The sequence below is a fragment of the Pseudophryne corroboree genome, chromosome 1, assembly GCF_028390025.1.
Source record: "Pseudophryne corroboree isolate aPseCor3 chromosome 1, aPseCor3.hap2, whole genome shotgun sequence".
Lineage (NCBI taxonomy): Eukaryota > Metazoa > Chordata > Amphibia > Anura > Myobatrachidae > Pseudophryne > Pseudophryne corroboree.
Genome location: NC_086444.1, coordinates 217191062 through 217213051, shown reverse-complemented (window position 1 = coordinate 217213051; position 21990 = coordinate 217191062). Strand labels below are relative to the sequence as shown.

The window sequence follows — 21990 nt, the reverse complement described above, 5'->3', positions numbered from 1 at the left end:
TCTGGGTGGAAACGGAGCGTTGCGGGGGCGTGCCAGCCCAAATGGTGGGCTGATACGTGCGAACAGGGGCTGCGACAACAAAAATGGCACCGGGACACCTGCGGCCGCACCTAAGCTGCGCCGGTAGGAGTCATCCTTAATTTCTGCTAACAAGCAGAAATTGCGTGCTGTTCGCAATTTCTGCTTGAAGCAGGGGGGGGGGGGGGGGGCGCCGGTCAGCATGCTGGGCGGCCTTGCCCAGCGATGGGCGGCCCCCAGCATGCGTGCTAATAGTTAGAAAATTCTGCTGATTAGCAGAATTTGCTAACCTTACTGAATTGGCCCCTATGTCCTGCTCCCAAAAAAAACTTTAAAAGGGAAGCATTTTTGAAAGATTCAAAGATGTTATCACAAGCAGAGCAGTATTTCAGTGATCAAACTTCAGAATTGTTTTTGAAAGGGGTAAAGAAACTTCAGAAACGCTGTGCCAAGTGTGTTGAACTTCAGGGTGGATATGTAAAATAGACTAAGGAGTCTATTTACTAAGCCTTGGATGGAGATAAAGTGGAGGGAGATAAAGTACCAGTCAATCAGCTCCTAACTGCCATGTTACAGGCTGTGTTTGAAAAAATAGGATTTTGATTACCTACCGGTGAATCCTTTTCTCGTAGTCCGTAGAAGATGCTGGGGTCCACATTAGTACCATGGGGTATAGATGGGTCCACTAGGAGCCACTGGCACTTTAAGAGTTTGAGAGTGTGGGCTGCCTCCTCCCTCTATGCCCCTCCTACCAGATTCAGTCTAGAAACTGTGCCCGAGGAGACAGACAACTTCGAGAGAAGGATATTACACAGGTAGTGGCGAGATTCACACCAGATCTCTCTCTCACACACACACACACACACACACACACACACACACACACACACACACACACACACACACACACACACACACACACACACACACACACACGGCAAACCATGCTAACCAGCTTGAAGAATCAGCAGTAGCTGAACAATATTACTTAACCAAGTAACAAAACAGTGCTTAACCAAGAACTAAGCAGTACTGAACTAAGTAACCACTGCAGGATCACGAAGCGCTGGGCTGGCGCCCAACATCCTCTATGGACTACGAGAAAAGGATTTACTGGTAGGTAATCAAAATACAATTTTTTCTTACCTCCTAGAGGATGCTGGGGTCCACATTAGTACCATGGGGATGTACCAAAGCTCCCAGAACGGGAGGGAAAGCGCAAAAGCTCCTGCTGAACTGACTGACCAAACTTCAGGTCCACAGAGGCCAAAGTATCGAACTTGTAGAACTTTGCAAATGTGTTTGACCCAGACCAAACAGCCGCTCAGCAAAGTTGTAAAGCCGAGACACCCCGGGCAGCAGCCCAGGAATAACCCACCTTACAAGTAGAGTGGGCCTTAACAGACGTAGGACACGGCAAGCCTGCCGTATAATACGCATGCTGGATAGTGAACCTGATCCAGCGAGAGATCGTCTGCTTAGAAGCAGGACACCCAAGTTTCTTGGGATCATACAGGACAAACAAAGAGTCCAATTTTCTGTGACGAGCAGTCCTCTTCACATAGATTTTCAGAGCCCTTACAACACCTGAGGACTTTGAGGAAATTGAGAAGTCAGTAGGAACTGGCACCACAATAGGTTGGTTGATATGAAATGCCAACACAACCTTCGGAAGGAACAGCTGACGTGTCCTGAGCTCAGCTCTACCTTCATGGAAGATAAAGTAGGGGCTCCTACAAGACAAAGCCCCCAACTCCGACACACGTCTAGCAGAAGCCAAGGCCAACAAAGTGACCGCCTTCCATGTGAGAAACTTGACCTCAAACTCCGGTAGAGGTTCGGACCAATCCGATTGGAGGAACTGTAACACCATGTTAAGATCCCAGGGCGCCGTAGGCGGCACAAAGGGAGGCTGGATGTGCAGAACCCCTTTCAAAAAAGTCTGAACCTCGAGGAGGGAAGCCAACTGTTTCTGGAAGAAAATGCATAGGGCCGAAATCTGGACCTTTACGGATCCCAACCTCAGGCCCATATCCACACCTGCTTGCAGGAAGAGGAGAAAACAGTTGAAACTACACCGTAGGAAACCTCTTGGGACTCACACCAAGATACATATTTTTTCCAAATACAATGGTAATGTTTAGACGTTACTCCTTTCCTAGCCTGTATCAGGGTAGGAATAACCTTGTTCGGAATGCCCTTCCGAGCTAATATCTGGCGTTCAATCTCCATGCCGTCAAACGTAGCCGCGGTAAGTCTTGATAAGCGAACGGCCCCTGCCGCAGCAGGTCCTCCTGAATAGGAAGAGGCCTTGGCTCTTCTAGCAGTAGATCTAGAAGATCCGCGAACCAAGCCCTTCTTGGCCAGTCCGGAGCAATGAGGATCGCCTGAACTCTTGTTCTCCTTATGAGTTTTAGAACTCTTGGAATGAGATGAAGTGGAGGAAACACGTACATAGACTGGAACACCCACGGAGTTACTAGAGCGTCCACCGCCACGGCTTGCGGGACCCTCGACCTGGAACAATACCGCCAAAGTTTCTTGTTAAGACGAGAGGCCATCATGTCTATTTGGGGTACACCCCAAAGATCTGCTAATTCCGTGAACACCTCCGGATGGAGTCCCTACTCTCCTGGATGGAGATCGTGTCTACTGAGGAAGTCCACTTCCCAGTTGTCTACTCCCGGAATGAAGACTGCTGACAGCACCAACGCGTGTTTTTCTGTCCAGAGGATGATTCATTTTACCTCTGACATTGCCGCTCTGCTCTTTATTCCGCCCTGTCTATGCAAGCCACTGTCGTTACATTGTGCGACTGCACTTGAATGACTCGATTTCGGAGAAGATAGGCCGCTTGGAGAAGACCGTCGTAGACGGCTCTTAGTTCCAGAATGTTTATTGGTAGGCCAGATTCCAGACTTGACCACATTCCTTGGAAGGTTTCCCCTTGAGTGACTGCGCCCCAGCCCTGGAGACTTGCATCTGTGGTTAGAAGGATCCAGTCCTGAATCCCGAACCTGCGGCCCTCCAGGTGGTGAGGTAGTTGCAGCCACCAGAGGAGTGAATCCTGGCTTCTGGCGACTGACGTATTCTCTGGTGCATATGTAGATGAGATACCGATCACTTGTCCAGGAGATCCAATCGGAAGGGCCGAGCATGAACCCTTCCATACTGTAGAGCCTTGTAAGAGGCCACCATCTTCCCCTGAAGGCGAAAGAACTGATGAACCGAAACCCGGGCTGGCTTCAGGACATCCCGGACCATTGTTTTTATCACCAACGCTTTCTCTTCCGGAAGAAACACATTCTGCACTCCTGTGTCGAGGTTCATTACCAGAAAAGACAAACTCCTGGTCGGCTCCAAATGTGATTTTGGAAGATTCAGGATCCAAGCATGGACCCTGAGCAGATAAGTCATGAGAACAATGGACTGCAACAGTATCTCCTTGGACGATGCCTTTATTAGCAGATCGTCCAGATATGGGATTATGTTCACCCCCTGTCTGCGGAGGAGAACCATCATCTCCGCCATCACCTTGGTGAACACCCTCAGTGCCGCGGAGAGGCCGAATGGCAGTGCCTGGAACTGAAAATGACTGTCTAACAGTGCGAATCGGAAAAAAGCCTGATGCGGCAGCCAAATCGGAATGTGGAGATACGCATCCTTGATATCCAGGGATACCAGGAATTCCCCCTCCTCCAGACCTGAGATCACCACCCTCAGAGACTCCATCTTGAACTTGAATTCCCTCAGAAAGGGATTTAGCGATTTCAAGTTCAAGATGGGCCTGACCGAACCATCCGGTTTCTGTACCATGAAAAGGTTAGAATAATAACCTTTGTTTTGCAGATGAGGTGGAACTGGTACAATGACCTGTGACTCTACCAACTTTTGGATGGCTTCCTGTAGGACAGCCCTGTCTGCCAGCAAAGCTGGCAAGCCTGATTTGAAGAATTGGTGAGGTTGGAGATCTTGAAACTCCAGTCTGTACCCATGGGACACAATATCCAGTACCCCAGGGTCCAGGCCGGACGACACCCAGACATGGCTGAATTGTCTGAGCCTCGCACCCACCGGCCCAAACTCCAGGCCGCACGGTCCACCATCATGCTGAGGATTTTGACGTACCCGAAGCAGGTTTCTGCTCCTGGGAACCCGCAGTAGCAGGTTTTTTGGATTTCGCCCGACCTGCTCTAAAGGAGGTGTTAGATGGCTTGGTCTTTCTGGATTTAGCAGACTGAAAGGACTGTGACGTAGCTGAAGAAAAAGGCTTCTTTGTAGCAGGCAAGAAAAGGTGACTTACCCGCGTCCAACGCATCTCCAAAGAGAGCCTGACCTGTGTATTGTAGGTTCTACACACCTCTCCTGGATTCAGCGTCGGCAGACCACTGGCACAGCCAAAGTCCTCTGCGAGCTGAGACAGACATGGAAGATATCCCTGCAGCCATCGAACCCTGGTCTTTCATGGATTCCACCATAAATCCTGCAAAATCCTGTATGTTACGTAAAAACAATTCAACTTCACTTTTATCCATTGTATCTGAATCTTCAAGTAACGTGCCTGACCACTTTCCTATAGCTTTAGAAATCCATGCACAGGCAATAGTAGGACGTAATATCGCCCCTGAAGCCGTGTATATGGATTTGAGTGTAGTGTCAATTTTGCGATCAGCCGGTTCTTTTAACGCGGTAGATACACCAGGGAAAACCAACTTTTTTGAGAGTCTGGAAACAGATGCATCAACTATTGGTGGGTTTTCCCATTTTTTCCTATCCTCCTCAGGAAAGGGAAAAGCAACCAGAACCTTTCTAGGGATATGGAATTCTTTCTCCGAGTTTTCCCAGGACTTTTCAAATATAGCGTTTAATTCTTTAGACGCAGGGAAGGTTAGCGAGGCTTTCTTATTGTCAGTGAAGTAAGACTCCTCAACCTGCTCAGGTGTTGTGTCAGCAATATTCAACACATCTCTAATGGCCTCAATCATCAACTGCACTCCTTTTGCAAGAGATGCCGACCCCTGCAGCATGTCACAGTCTGCTGTGTCAGAATCGGTATCCGTGTCATCTTGCATAATCTGGGCAAGAGCACGTTTTTGAGAGTGTACGTTAGGGGGTCCTGACAGAACAGAACCGGACCAAACTGCCATAGAGTTCTGTAAAACCCGAGTTGCAGTCTCATTCTGTGCAACCCTAGTAGATACGGCAGGGGCGGCGCAGGGAGATCACATGATCTTCCAGCGCCGCCTTCCCTATGCACTGTGAACGGGAGCCGTGTCACCTCGACACGGCTCCCGTTCACACTAGACAGCTAGCCGGGTTGAACACGTGTTCAACCCGGCTAGCTACCAGGGTAGGATTCCCGGATCACTTGATCCGGGTTTACCCTTTTCCACTTGCAAAAAATAAGAATTTACTCACCGGTAATTCTATTTCTCGTAGTCCGTAGTGGATGCTGGGGACTCCGTCAGGACCATGGGGAATAGCGGCTCCGCAGGAGACAGGGCACAAAATTTAAAAGTTTGACCACTAGGTGGTGTGTACTGGCTCCTCCCCCTATGACCCTCCTCCAAGCCTCAGTTAGGATACTGTGCCCGGACGAGCGTACACAATAAGGAAGGATTTTGAATCCCGGGTAAGACTCATACCAGCCACACCAATCACACCGTACAACTTGTGATCTGAACCCAGTTAACAGTATGATAACGTAGGAGCCTCTGAAAAGATGGCTCACAACAATAAACAACCCGAATTTTTTTTTTTTTTTGTAACAATAACTATGTACAAGTATTGCAGACAATCCGCACTTGGGATGGGCGCCCAGCATCCACTACGGACTACGAGAAATAGAATTACCGGTGAGTAAATTCTTATTTTCTCTGACGTCCTAGTGGATGCTGGGGACTCCGTCAGGACCATGGGGATTATACCAAAGCTCCCAAACGGGCGGGAGAGTGCGGATGACTCTGCAGCACCGAATGAGAGAACTCCAGGTCCTCCTTAGCCAGGGTATCAAATTTGTAGAATTTTACAAACGTGTTCTCCCCTGACCACGTAGCTGCTCGGCAGAGTTGTAATGCCGAGACCCCTCGGGCAGCCGCCCAAGATGAACCCACCTTCCTTGCGGAGTGGGCATTGACAGATTTAGGCTGTGGCAGGCCTGCCACAGAATGTGCCAGTTGAATTGTGCTACAAATCCAACGAGCAATCGTCTGCTTAGAAGCAGGAGCACCCAGCTTGTTGGGTGCATACAGTATAAACAGCGAGTCAGATTTTCTGACTCCAGCCGTCCTTGAAATATATATTTTCAATGCTCTGACAACGTCCAGCAACTTGGAATCCTCCAAATCGCTAGTAGCCGCAGGCACCACAATAGGCTGGTTCAGGTGAAACGCTGATACCACCTTAGGCAGAAAATGAGGACGCGTCCTCAATTCTGCCCTGTCCGAATGGAAAATCAGATATGGGCTTTTATACGATAAAGCCGCCAATTCCGACACTCTCCTGGCTGAAGCCAGGGCCAGTAGCATGGTTACTTTCCATGTAAGATATTTCAAATCTACCGATTTGAGTGGCTCAAACTAATGGGATTTGAGAAAATCCAAAACTACATTGAGATCCCACGGTGCCACTGGGGGCACAACCGGGGGCTGTATATGTAGTACTCCTTTTACAAAAGTCTGGACTTCAGGAACTGAAGCCAATTATTTCTGGAAGAAAATCGACAGGGCCGAAATTTGAACCTTAATGGACCCTAATTTGAGGCCCATAGATAATCCTGTTTGCAGGAAATGTAGGAATCAACCCAGTTGAAATTCCTCTGTCGGGGCCTTCCTGGCCTCACACCATGCAACATATTTTCTCCAAATGCGGTGATAATGTTGTGCAGTCACCTCCTTCCTGGCTTTGACCAGGGTAGGGATGACCTCTTCCGGAATGCCTTTTTCCCTTAGGATCCGGCGTTCAACCGCCATGCCGTCAAACGCAGCCGCGGTAAGTCTTGGAATAGACACGGTCTCTGCTGAAGCAGATCCCTTCTTAGAGGTAGAGGCCACGGATCTTCCGTGAGCATCTCCTGAAGTTCCGGGTACCAAGTCCTTCTTGGCCAGTCCGGAGCCACTAGTATCGTTCTTACTCCCCTTTGCCGTATAATTCTCAGTACCTTGGGTATGAGAGGCAGAGGAGGGAACACATACACTGACTGGTACACCCATGGTGTTACCAGAGCGTCCACAGCTATTGCCTGAGGGTCTCTTGACCTGGCGCAATACCTGTCCAGTTTTTTTTGAGGCGGGACGCCATCATGTCCACCATTGGTCTTTCCCAATGGACTACAATCATGTGGTGAACACTGCTGACAGTGCTATCACATGATTTTCCGCCCAGCGAAGAATCCTTGCAGCTTCTGCCATTGCCCTCCTGCTTCTTGTGCCGCCCTGTCTGTTTACGTGGGCGACTGCCGTGATGTTGTCCGACTGGATCAACACCGGCTGACCCTGAAGCAGAGGTTTTGCCAGGTTTAGAGCATTGTAGATTGCTCTTAGTTCCAGTATATTTATGTGAAGAGACGTTTCCAGGCTTGACCACACGCCCTGGAAGTTTCTTCCTTGTGTGACCGCTCCCCAGCCTCTCAGGCTGGCATCCGTGGTCACTAGGACCCAGTTCTGTATGCCGAATCTGCGGCCCTCTAACAGATGAGCACTCTGCAACCACCATAGCAGAGAGACCCTTGTCCTTGTCGACAATTTTATCCGCTGATGCATCTGCAGATGCGATCTGGACCATTTGTCTAGCAGATCCCACTGAAAAATTCGTGCATGGAATCTGCCGAATGGAATCGCTTCGTAAGAAGCCACCATTTTTCCCAGGACTCTTGTGCATTGATGCACAGACACTGTCCCTGGTTTTAGGAGGTTCCTGACGAGTTCGGATAACTCCCTGGCTTTCTCCTCCGGAAGAAATACCTTTTTCTGAACAGTGTCCAGAATCATCCCTAGGAACAGCAGACGTGTCGTCGGGATCAGTTGGGATTTTGGAAAATTCAGAATCCACCCGTGCTGTTGGAGCACTACTTGAGTTAGTGCTACTCCGACCTCCAGCTGTTCTCTGGATCTTGCCCTTATCAGGAGATCGTCCAAGTAAGGGATAATTAATACGCCTTCTCTTAGAAGAAGGATCATCATTTCGGCCATTACCTTGGTAAAGACCCTGGGTGCCGTGGACAATCCAAACGGCAGCGTCTCCGGCTTCGGTACCACAAATAGCGTGGAGTAATACCCCTTTCCCTGTTGTAGAAGGGGTACCTTGATTATCACCTGCTGAGAATACAGCTTGTGAATGGCTTCCAATACCGTCGCCCTGTCTGAGGGAGACGTTGGCAAAGCAGATTTTAGGAACCGGCGAGGGGGAGACTTCTCGAATTCCAACCTGTAACCCTGAGATACTACCTGCAGGATCCAGGGGTCCACCTGCGAGTGAGCCCACTGTGCGCTGAAATTCTTGAGGCGACCCCCCACCGCCCCTGAGTCCGCTTGTAAGGTCCCAGCGTCATGCTGAGGCCTTTGCAGAAGCCGGGGAGGACTTCTGCTCCTGGGAAGGGGCTGCTTGCTGCAGTCTTTTACCCTTTCCTTTGCCTCGGGGCAAATATGAATGTCCTTTTGCTCGCTTGTTCTTATAGGAACGAAAGGACTGCGGCTGAAAAGACTGCGTCTTTTTCTGCTGGGAGGGGACTTGAGGTAAAAAGGTGGACTTCCCGGCTGTTGCCGTGGCTACCAAATCCGATATACCGACCCCAAATAATTCCTCCCCTTTATACGGCAATACTACCATATGCCGTTTGGAATCCGCATCGCCTGACCACTGTCGTGTCCATAGACTTCTTCTGGCAGATATGGACATCGCACTTACTCTTGATGCCAGAGTGCAGATATCCCTCTGTGCATCTCGCATATAAAGGAATGCATCCTTTAATTGCTCTATAGTCAATAAAATACTGTCCCTATCCAGGGTATCAATATTTTCAGTCAGGGAATCCGACCAAGCCACCCCAGCACTGCACATCCAGGCTGAGGCGATTGCTGGTCGCAGTATAACACCAGTATGTGTGTATATACTTTTTAGAGTATTTTCCAGCCTCCTATCAGCTGGATCCTTGAGGGCGGCCGTATCAGGAGACGGTAACGCCACTTGTTTGGATAAACGTGTGAGCGCCTTGTCCACCCTAGGGGGTGTTTCCCAGCGCGCCCTAACCTCTGGCGGGAAAGGGTATAACGCCAATAACTTCTTTGAAATTAGCAGTTTTTTATCAGGGGTAACCCACGCTTCATCACACACGTCATTCAATTCCTCTGATTCAGGAAAAACTACAGGTAGTTTTTTCAGACCCCACATAATACCCCTTTTTGTGGTACTTGCAGTATCAGAGATATGCAAAGCCTCCTTCATTGCCGTGATCATATAACGTGTGGCCCTACTGGAAAATACGTTCGTTTCTTCACCGTCGACACTAGATTCGGTGTCCGTGTCTGGGTCTGTGTCGACCGACTGAGGCAAAGGGCGTTTTACAGCCCCTGACGGTGTTTGAGACGCCTGTACAGGTACTAACTGGTTTGCCGGTCGTCTCATGTCGTCAACCGACTTTTGCAGCGTGCTGACATTATCACGTAATTCCATAAACAAAGCCATCCATTCCGGTGTCGACTCCCTAGGGGGTGACATCACCATTACCGGCAATTGCTCCGCCTCCACACCAACATCGTCCTCATACATGTCGACACACACGTACCGACACACAGCAGACACACAGGGAATGCTCTGATAGAAGACAGGACCCCACTAGCCCTTTGGGGAGACAGAGGGAGAGTTTGCCAGCACACACCAAAGCGCTATAATTATATAGGAACAACCTTATATAAGTGTTGTTTCCTTATAGCTGCTTAAATATATATAATATCGCCAAAAAATGCCCCCCCTCTCTGTTTTTTACCCTGTTTCTGTAGTGCAGTGCAGGGGAGAGCCTGGGAGCCTTCCTAGCAGCGGAGCTGTGTAGGAAAATGGCGCTGTGTGCTGAGGAGATAGGCCCCGCCCCCTATTCCGGCGGGCTCTTCTCCCGGTTTTTCTGAGACATGGCAGGGGTGAAATACATCCATATAGCCTCATGGACTATATGTGATGTATTCTTTTTAGCCAGAAAGGTATTAACATTGCTGCCCAGGGCGCCCCCCCCAGCGCCCTGCACCCTCAGTGACCGCCGGTGTGAAATGTGCCTGAGCGCAATGGCGCACAGCTGCAGTGCTGTGCGCTACCTCATGAAGACTGAAAAGCCTTCAGCCGCCGGTTTCTGGACCTCTTCTTACTTCGGCATCTGCAAGGGGGTCGGCGGCGCGGCTCCGGTGACCCATCCAGGCTGTACCTGTGATCGTCCCTCTGGAGCTAGTGTCCAGTAGCCTAAGAAGCAAATCCATCCTGCACGCAGGTGAGTTCACTTCTTCTCCCCTAGGTCCCTCGTTGCAGTGAGCCTGTTGCCAGCAGGACTCACTGAAAATAATAAAACTATCAAAACTTTTACTCTAAGCAGCTCTTTATGAGAGCCACCTAGATTGCACCCTGCTCGGACGGGCACAAAAACCTAACTGAGGCTTGGAGGAGGGTCATAGGGGGAGGAGCCAGTACACACCACCTAGTGGTCAAACTTTTAAATTTTGTGCCCTGTCTCCTGCGGAGCCGCTATTCCCCATGGTCCTGACGGAGTCCCCAGCATCCACTAGGACGTCAGAGAAAACACGGGTAAATGCGCGCCCCCGTGCATTTACCCGTGTTTTTTGAGCTAGTGGAAAAGGGGTATTAGTGTAATTACAGTAGGCACCGAAAGATCAGTGTAACGTGCCTAACTACATGCAGCTTTTTATTTTTTGTAAAAACACAACGATTCACTTGTCTCATGAAGGGAATAATGAGCATTATAAACCACATGAGTCCTTCTGGGAATACTGCAATAAAAAGGAAATGGGACTGGCTAATCAGTGTTTTTTGTACAGTATGTAATGCATTGTGCTGACTGGCAGTACTAGAGTTGTGCCCACTATATTTTATACCCGTCTATATCCCAGAGGACAGTCATGAAAAGTAGGCAGGTATGCCTCACCATTTCCTGGTTAATGCACCAGGTTTATAATGCAAGAGGAGTGGGGGGGGGAGAAAATATCACAGAACAGGGTACAACATAGCTATATTTAAGTAAATAAAATGAAAAACACCTGATAGCATAACGTGACTAATGCAGAGTTGAACACATATCAGCCGTAGAAGATCCCGATTTGCATGCATTAAAAAAAATGGGTATATTCACCATTATGCATAGCTGGAGGCATCTTCGTTAGCTGGCCCTAACTCCTAGTGAATTAATAGGCTGAATAATCACAGCAACATGACGGCATCCACTGCGTATTAGGAGACAGGTACACTTTAGCACTGAAGAAAATCTGGACTCCATACTATAAAACACATCTTAGCAACAGGTAGATATATTTTAGGTTCCCAGTGAAACACGGAAGCCATAAATAAGTACATATAAAGTTGAATAAAACATGAACTTGCTTTGGAGTGAATTATGTTGTGCAGGGAGGCAGCAGCAGCTCCCAACCCCTCTCAAGAATTTCCTGTTTCAGTGCTAACTATCACCATGGCAACGCTGGAGCCATGGTCTTTGGAGAAGCCATTCTTTTAGTCTCATAGGTCCTTTACATATAACACTTATTATGTCCACTAAACACAACACTATGGCAAAATACTTATTTTAATTTTTTTCTTTTTTTTTATCCCGACAGCAGTCTCTATGTGCCATAGATTAAGCATGAGCCAGTATGACTGTACCATACTACTGTAACCAATAAAGCAAATGGTTTAGCTTTACTTGATACATTCTGTCATTTTCCTACATCACATTTCAGAATCTTCGAACTCCCATACACCCTTCTACACATGTTACTGTAATTAGAGTGGTCATACAAGTGACACAACAAAGACAAAAATACCCCCCAAAAATAGGATTTTAATTACCTACAGGTAAATCCTTTTCTCGTAGTTAGTAGAGGATACTGGGGTCCATTAAGTACCATGGGGTATAGACGGGACCACTAGGAGCCCTGGGCACTTTAAGTATTTAATAGTGTGAGCTGGCTCCTCCCTCTATGCCCCTCCTACCAGACTCAGTCTAGGAAACTGTGCCCGAGCAGACGGACATACTTCGAGAGAAGGATAGAGAAGGATAGTGGTGAGATTCCAAACCAGCACACACAACAAGAGGAAAGCCAAGCTAACTAAACATGGAACAGGAACAGCAACGGCTGAACCAACATTACTTAACCAAGTAACAGTGCAGGAAGAACGAAGCACTGGGCGGACTACGAGAAAAGGATTTATCAGTAGGTAATTAAAATCCTATTTCTCTTACGTCCTAGAGGATACTGGGGTCCATTTAGTACCATGGGGATGTACAAAAGCTCCCAAACCGGGTGGGAGAGTGCTGAGGTTCCTGCAGAACGGATTGACCAAACTGAAGGTCCTCAGAGGCCAAAGTATCGAACTTGTAGAACTTTGCAAACGTGTTCGAACCTGACCAAGTAGCTGCTCGACAGAGCTGTAAAGCCGAGACACCCTGGGCAGCTGCCCAGGAAGAACCCATCGACCTAGTAGAGTGGGCCTGTACAGATTTTTGACATGGCAAACCTGCCGTGGAATAAGCATGCTGGATAGTAAGTCTGGTCCAGAGTGCAATAGTCTGCTTTGAAGCAGGACACCCAATCTTATTGGGATCCTAAAGAACAAACAGCGAGTCCGTCTTTCTGTGACGAGCTGTTCTTTTCACATACACCTTCAAAGCCCTCACAACATTCAAAGACTTTTAAGTAGCAGATGTGTCGGTGACAACGGGGACCACAACAGGTTGGATGATGTGAAACGCATACGACACCTTAGGAAGAAATTGCTGACGAGTTCTGACTTCAGCTCTGTCCTCATGGAAAATTAAATAGGGACTTTAGTGAGACAAAGCCCCCAGCCCCCAGCTCCTTCTTGCTGAAGCCAAGGACAGTAGTGTGGCGGTCTTCCACGTAAGAAATTTTATGTCCACCTCCTGTAACGGCTCAAACCACTCCGATTGGAGAAAATGCAGCACCACAACGAGATCCCAAGGTGCTGTGGGAGGCACAAAGGGAGGTTGGATGTGCAGAACACCTTTCAAGAACCTCTGGACCTCAGGGAGAGAAGCCAATTGTTTCTGAAAGAAAATGGACAAGGCCGAAATCTGGACTTTCTGGAGCCCAGGCGTAGGCCCACATCCACTCCTGCTTGTAGAAAAAGGAGGAAATGGCCTAGATGAAGAAAAATTTCTGCTCTCACACCAAGAGACATATTTCTTCCAAGTACGAAGGTATTGCTTAGACGTTACCCCTTTCCTTGCTTGGATCATAGTCGGGATAACCTTGTTAGGGACCCCTCTCCTGGCTAGAATAAGCCGTTCAATTTCCATGCCGCTAAACGTAACTGCGGCAAGTCCTGATAGACGAATGGAACTTGTTGCAGAAGATCCTCGCGAAGAGGTATAGGCCACGGATCTTTGAGGAGCATCTCCAGAAGGTCCGCGTACCAGGCCCTTCTTGGCCAGTCCGGAGCAATTAGAATTGCTTGAACTTTTTCCCTTTTTATTCTCTATAGAATTTTTGGGATCAGAGGAAGTGGAGGAAACACGTACACCATCTGATAAGACTCATGGAGTCATCAGGGCATTTACCGCCACTGCCTGTGGGTCTCTCGACCTGGAACACCACCGCTTGAGCTTTTTGTTGAGACGAGAGGTCATCATGTCGATCTGTGGATATCCCCATCGACTTGTCAAGCACCTGAACACTTCTGGGTGAAGTCCCCACTCCCAAGGGTGCAGGTCGTGTTTGCTGAGGAAGTCTGCTTCCCAGTTGTCTACTCCCGGAATGAAGACCACTGACGTCACCACAGCGTTTCTCTCTGCCCAGAGGAGAATTCTTGACACCTCTGACATTGCTGCTCTGCTTTTCGTTCCGCCCTGTCGGTTTATGTACGTCACTGCCGTCACATTGTCTGACTGGACCTGAATGGCCCGATCTTGAAGAAGATGTGGGGCCTGCAGAAGGGCAATGTATATGGAGTTCCAGAATGTTGATTGGAAGGATGACTTCCTGACTTGACCATCTTCCTTGAAACTGCACCCCCTGCGTGACTGCTCCCCAACCTCTGAGGCTTGCGTCTGTGGTTAGCAGAATCCAGTTTTGAATTCAGAACCTCCAACCCTCGACGAGGTGAGAAGTCTGTAGCAGCCACAGAAGGGAGATCCTGGCTTTTGCCGACATATGGTTCCTCTGGTGCATGTGAAGATGCGATCAGGACCATTTGTCCAACAGATCGAGCTGGAAGGGTCTTGCGTGAACCTTTCATATCGAAGAGCCTCGTAAGAGGCCACCATTTTCCCCAGAAGGCGAATGCATAGATGCACCGATATCCGGGTTGGCTTCAGGACATCCCGAACCATCGACTGGATTACTAATGCCTTTTTCAATGGAAGGAACACCTCCTGCGACTCCGTATCCAGTATCATTCCCAGGAATGGTATCTTCCGTGTTGGCTCTAGGTGAGATTTCGGAAGATTCAGAATCCACCCATGATCCTGGAGAAGTTTGATTGAGAGAGCAATGCTGTCCAGCAACCTTTCCCTGGACGGTAATTTTATCAGGAGATCGTCCAGGTACAGAATTATGTTCACTCCCTGTTTGCGGAGTAGAAACATCATCTCTGCCATCACCTTGGTGAACACCCTCGGTGCCGTGGAGAGGCCAAATGGCAGGGCCTGGAACTGGTAGTGACAGTCCTGCAGTGCAAACCGTTGGTAAGCCTGGTGAGGTGGCCAGATCGGAATGTGAAGGTATGCATCCTTGATATCCAGAGACACTAGGTTTTCTACTACTCCAGACATGAGATCACCACTCTCAGAGACTCCATCTTGAATTTGAACACTCGCAAGTACGGGTTCAATGACTTGAGGGTCAAAATTGGTCTTACCGAACCGTCCGGTTTTGGTACTACAAACAAGTTGGAATAGTACCCCTTGTTTAGCTGAAGAAGTGGAACTAGAACAATGACGTGAGTCTGTACCAGCTTGTGGATGGCATGTTGTAAAGTTATACTTGCCTCTTGTGAAACTGGCAAGCCTGATTTGAAGAATCTGTGAGGTGGGAGCTCTTGGAACTCCAGTCTGTAGCCCTGGGAAACAAGATTTATGACCCAGGATCCTGGCACGAATTTGACCAGATTTGACTGAACAATTGTAGGCGAGCTCCTACCTGACAGCCTTCCAGGCATTGTGGTCCACCGTCACGCTGAAGTCTTTGAGGAAGCAGAGCCTGAGCTCTGTTCCCGAGCACCTGCTGTTGCTGGTTATCTTGGTTTACCTCTTGCGCCGCTGGAGGACGTAGAAGCACCTCTGGATTTGCCCTTGAACTTAGCCGTCCAAAAGGACTGTAACTTAGAAGCTGAATAAGTCTTCTTGGTTAAGGGGGCTGCAGAAGAAAGATACGTAGACTTACCCCCAGTAGCTGTGGAGATCCATTTGTCTAACTCATCTCCGAACAAGGCCTCTCCTGTGAATGGTAGACCTTCTATGCCTTTCCTGGAATCCACGTCAGCAGTCCACTGGCGTAGCCACAAGCCTCTGCGCGCAAACACTGCCATAGCGGAGGTGTGTGCGTTAAGCGCGCCTATTTCCCTTAGAGCATCCACCATAAAGTTCACAGAGTCCTGTATATGCTGCTAGAGTAAGACAACATCACCCCTAGATAAAGAATCTAACCCCTCAATTAGGTTACCTGACCATTTTTTTCAATGGCTTTAGTGATCCACGCACATGCAATAGTGTGTGTTTGGGCCACCCCAGCAGCTGTGTACAATGATTTCAGTGTAGTCTCAATTTTATGATCAGCCGTGTCTTTCAGGGAGGCTGCACCAGGAACAGGCAATACAATTGTACGTGACAGCCTAGAGACTGATGCATCCACTATCGGTGGATTTCCCCAGTTTTTCCTATCCTCCAGAGGAAAAGGAAAAGATGAGAGCAACCTTTTAGGGATCTGAAACTTCTTATCAGGATTAACCCATGGTTCTTTAAACAGGGTATTCAATTCCTTTGATGCACGAAAAGTGTCTGAGGACTTCTTTTTTACATTAAAATAAGATTCCTCACACTCCTCTGACACCTTATCAGGAATATGCAGAACATCTCTGATAGCCTCTATAAGAGCCTCTATTCCCTGCTGCATCCCCCGCCCCCCTCTGAATCCACCTCCCCCCTCCTCCATGTCTGACCTGTCAGCGCCAGAGTCAAACTGCAGGATATGGGCCAGAGATCGCTTTTGCGGACAAATGGGAGGATATTGAGACGCTGTCCTGGGGACTGAGTCTCTGTTCATAAACTCATCCACAGTCTGTTTTAAGTATTGCGTCTCTTTCTCATTGCGAGACAATTTTGTAGAAAGAGTTGAAATCATTCCCTTAAGAGAATTAACCCATTCCGGTTCAGCCCTGCTAGTCTGTAAACCCTGAGTACCCAGTAGTGATACCCTTGGTGAAGAGGAACACTCTGCGGTACAAGACACACACTCTTTGCCTGACACAGGGGGTCATTCCGAGTTGATCGTAGCTGTGCTAAATTTAGCACAGATATGATCAGGCACTCAGACATGCGGGGGGACGCCCGGCACAGGGCTAGTTCGCCCCCGCAGAAATGCAAAAGCATCGCACATCGGTGATGCTTTTGCATCTCAGGAGTTACTCCCGGCAAGCGCACCTCCTGCGGCTGGCCAGGAGAACCTCTTCGCTGCCTCGGGTTGCAGCGGCTGCGTGTGACGTCACGCAGCTGCCGTGGCCCGCCCCCCCAACGGTCCGGCCACGCCTGCGTTGGCCGGACCGCGCCCCCTAAACGGCAGCTTAACGCCGCCGTCCATCCCCCTCCCGCCCAGCGACCGCCTCTGCAGCGATCGCTAGGCAACGATGGCTGGCATGCGTCGGCGCACTGCGGAGCTGGCGCATGCGCAGTTCCAAGCCAATCGCTGCGCTGCGATAAACTGTAGCGAGCGATCGGGTCGGAATGACCCCTATAATGTAATGTGACAGCACACACACACAGAGGAAGGTTAAGCACATGTAACCCACAAAGAGCTTGCCAGGGAGACACAGAGATGTTTGGAGCCAGCCCCCACCGCGCCCTTATCGCTAATGACAAGCTTAGCCTGATAGGGGACTTAGTACACTAGTAATCGCCCCCCCCCCCCCCTGCTATGACCCCCTGGTACCGCTTAGGTAATTTGGAGTCACACTGGAGGAGCTGCGCGACCCTGTCAGTCAGCGTCTGTGTCCACTGCAGAGGGAAAATGGCGCTGGTGAGCTGCTGGATCCTCTCATAGTGAAGTCCCGCCCCTTCAATGGCACTTTGTCTTCCCGCTTTTTTTATACTGGCTGAAGAATATGGTGCTTAAAATAGAGAAAACCGTTTTAAGGCTGTTGTGCCAGTATTGGTACTGTGTACAGTGTACGGGGACGCAGTGGTGTACTGTGTCCGGAGACGCATTCTGCCCCGTTTAGAAGCTATGCGTCTCCGTACCCTCATGCCGCCATAATGGCCGGCGCCCGCTAGCCGGGATGCCGGCTCAGTACTCACCACTCTTCATTCTTCTGGCTCTGTTAGGGGTGGCGGTGTGCTGCAGGACTGTACGCTCGCCGTGATGGGCATGCGAATAGGTCCCTCAGGAGCTCAGTGTCCTGTCATCTGGGAATGGGACCATTAACCCTTGTAGAGGTTGGGCCATTCTCACCCCCCCTAAGTCCCACGAAGCAGGCAGGCTGGTGCCATCCAGCCCTGCCTGAAAATAACAAACATATAAAATAAATGCAGAAAACTCTTCAGGAGCATCCTTCAGCGTGACCGGCTCCTCCAGGCACATTTTCTAAATGGAGTCTGATAGGAGGGGCATAGAGGGAGGAGCCACACTATCAAATTCTTAAAAGTGCTCATGGCTCCTAGTGGACCCGTCTATACCCCATGGTACTAATGTGGGCCCCAGTAGCCTCTACGGACCACGAGAAAAGGATTTACTGGTAGGTAATTAAAATCCTATTTTTTTTTTTTAACCCTTTCGATGCCTACTTTGGAATGGAGAGGACCGATCTACACTGGAATAGGTGAGTATTTTTTTTTTTATTAACATTTTTTTTACAAGTTACCGTGGATTCTACTGGAGAAGAGGACCAAAGGGCAACGGGTATTGTCGGCAAGTATATAAGTATCCTCTAGGACGTAAGAGAAACTTGTTTTTACTAATCGTAAATAATACTTTTGGAGAAGTTTTTTCATAAATCAGAAAAAAAGGTCCCAATAATGGGCATACACATACCCTAATGTTTTATGCTGTTAAATAAAATTAGCTGGGGAGCAGAGAGATTATAATGCCGACTCTAGAACACATATCTCATAACATATATGACAGTCTCTGAATGCCGAGCATAGCCTGGAATTCCTGAGCGCTACATTTAAAACTTGGTCAGAAGGGCTGAGTTATTCTATCATCTGAATAGAGCAGGGGCACAACTGAATGGGAGGTGGGTGGCCTGGCGAATAATGAATGGGCTAATGAATAGTTAATGATCTGATGGAGGGATAGAGAGAGAGAGTATTAGACATAGTGAAAGATACGAGGATAGAGCGATATATAGGGTATGAGGTAAAAATTCCGGCAGCGGGATCCCGATGGCCAGAATTCTGACACATCCTGGTGGTAAGTAGAGGGGTTGGTGTTAGGGTTAAGCACTAGGGGGATGGTTAGGGCTAGGCTGCGGGAGGGGTGGGTTAGGGGTAAGGAGAAAATAGCTACCAAGGTGTGTCAGGATTCTGTCCATTGGGATCCCGACTGCCTGGATATCATACCCAACCATATATAGAAATAGAATGATACAGATATATAGGCAGAGCAATAGGAAGAGAGATAAAGAGATAAACTCTTTGTGATTTTTTGGTGAATGCAAAGTATAAATGACATTCTGAGTCAATGAGGCTCCTTATGGCCTACACTGTGCCCTTCTGAGGACCAGCTTACTCCAGACAATACAGCAGGAGAGCTGAGATATAGAGAAGTATTAACAATATGCTCCTGCTTTCCAAGTCTTTCAGACACACTACACTCGCACACAGGATGGCTTATTACAATGCATCAAAGCTTTCCTACTGGGAGAGAGCATAGCGCATTGAAAATACTGGACTAAATGGGATCTCACGGGGCAAAGCGGGTCATGAGGGAACATATTCTTTTTCAATAACTAAAGAGTGCACTAGGCACCGGGGACTTATTTTTATACAGATATAACGCTTTCAATGTACTGTGCAGAAAATAAAGAAAAATTAGAGCATTTGGGGTCAGGTCTACTTTACAAGTGCAGCTTGCCTCACTTCTTATCCAACAACCCACATTTTGCTGTTTACCATAAGATTTATGACAAACGGATAGAAAACTCGAAGAACAATATACATGTTTCCATTACCTTGTTCTCCATGGAGTTATCATTTGCATCTAAATGCCAGTGTGTACATACTCTAAACACAGAGGCCCAGATGTATCAAGTCTTGGAGAGTGATAAATTGCACGGTGATAAAGTACCAACCAATCAGATCCTAACTGTCATTTTGTAAACACAGTCTATAACAGGACAGTTGGCAGCTGATTGGCTGGTACTTTATCACCTTGCTATTTATCACTCTCCAAGGCTTGATACATCTGGGCTAAACAAATAAAAAAACATTTAACTTTTTACTACTGTAGATTTTGCCTTCAGTATCATTAGATCCTGCTCTGGCCTGCACAGACATGTTAAAAACACTATATTAGGACAATAAAAAGTCTGTTTAGTGATGCAGAATTAAACAGCTAGCTAGTGACAGTAAGCCAATAGCTTACAAATGGAACTGCCCGGAAAGGTTTGCCATAGGCATCTGTATGCAGCTCCCCAGCCTCTATTACTCATACAGCCTCCACGATAATGTTTGTTTTCTTGACTCTAAGTAGCTTTTCCCTGATTCGTTTCTGCATTATGCGAGATAAATGTCAGTTTAGGTCTATTTGACAGAAGCTAAAGCTCATTATTTAAGAAGAAAACGGATGAATAATGCTGACAAACCATGACTTTTTTCATATAATACATACCTACATAAGCTTCATTATCCTCCGGCAGGCGGTAGGACTTGCAGAGATAGGTGTCAGGCTGAAAAATAGATGAATTGTTCTTAGAAGCAAATAAGCATCCATGTGGGTTCTTCTCATTTAAAATACAGGCAAGATCATTAGAAAAGTGACAGTTTAATTTAGAATATAGACAGAAAAGCACAGATCTTGATGCATCATCATATGAATGACATAGCAAATCAAAATATCATAATAGTAAGTAACTACAATCTGTTATTCTGTTGTGGCCATTATTTACAAGTTAGACAGCAAAATAACTAACTTCTTACGCAGTTACACCAGCTATCATCTACAGTACCTCTAGAAGTTTACAGTCTAGCAATTTGTCCCGTATTTTGTTCAAATGTTTGTTGGTAACAAATCAGTAGATTTATAAAATTATTTCCAGAAATAAGAGCAGAGCAAAAAGAAATGTTAAAGCATTATTAGGCCACCTAATCCTTTTTCTTTGCTTAATTGTGTTTACCACAGAGACATGCATACATTAGGATGGCCATACCACACAATGGGAATTTAACACTCCTCATTGGTATCACAATTGGCACCTTTCCCCTCTGTAACACATGCTTTCCCCATCCCCAACTGTAGCAACAAATGACTCCACTCCACTCCTTTCACGTAACAGATATATCCCCTTAGATGACCGATGGTTAGTGGTCTCCCATGCAGCAAAACTTCTCTCACTTGTTAGATTCAGCTTTCTGACAGAGAACCACGGTGAAGCTTATTAATTCTGATCGATTGGTAGACCTCACTGACGATTTGTCACATCTCACTGCAGGGGTGTGGCCAGGGCCGTCTTTTTGTAGGGGCTCAATGGGCAGTTGCCCAAGGGCCCCAGGGTCATAAGGGCCCTAGGCTGATAGCAGAGGGTTCCTTTTTCCAGCGGTACCAGAGTTTTGAAAATTGGCCCTGGGGAACCAGAGATGTCCTACTATATCCTGGAAGTCATGTACCAGGGCCCCTTAATTCAGCCCAGTGTCCACTTCTACAGTTTAGTGTTATCCCTCTCGCCCAATTTCCCACCATTGGTGCAGTAAAGGAGTAATTAGGAGAAATAACTGCTCCTATAAGGTCCTACATGCTGATCAGAAGATAGAACACCCCCTACCACCCGCTAGACATCAAAGCGGCCTCTGATAGCACCCCTATCGCTGGAGGATGGGTAGGCGGTCCCAGTGCATTGCTTTGGCCAGGGGCCTACACTGCTATTAAGACATAAAAGCCATACAACACATAGAGAAAACGAACACCAGAACCAACATTTCTATGCTGAGTCTTTGTGCAATTGTCATGCTTCATGCAGGGTGTGAAAACAAAGCCTTTCTTGCCTCATGCTGGCCACAGGTTTTGCAACAGCCAACTAGACAATCAACAATCTTTGTGAATTGTGCCTGCAATCTGATTGCTTGCAGCTTGCCTTATATTAGGTCATCCAGACTCTAGCTACGTTACCACTGTCAGACCCATCATTTACTATTTGGCTGTGCCTCAGGCTATGGGATTGTGATATATGCGATATTATTATTATTATTATTATTATTATTATAATAATATATTATACATAAGACTGCGTAAACACTTGTCTTTACAATGAACCTGTGGTGCACGCAAAAAAGCTTATTTATTGCGCTGTTTATGTATGCATTTAATGTGCATTTTCCGC

The 21990-nt window shown here is 47.8% G+C and overlaps 1 protein-coding gene across 6 annotated transcripts in view; it reads right to left on the bottom strand.

The window, feature by feature from the left end:
* PAM (peptidylglycine alpha-amidating monooxygenase) overlaps positions 1-21990 on the bottom strand; it is a 265389-nt gene that overhangs the window by 197999 nt on the left and 45400 nt on the right. For 5 of the 6 annotated variants that reach the window (XM_063964075.1, XM_063964076.1, XM_063964074.1 and 2 more), the window contains one exon: positions 20286-20343. In XM_063964075.1, coding sequence (XP_063820145.1) covers positions 20286-20343 — 58 coding nt within the window. Of the gene's footprint in view, positions 1-11362; positions 11400-20285; positions 20344-21990 lie in introns of those variants that run through there. The other variant, XM_063964077.1, reaches the window with a different exon arrangement.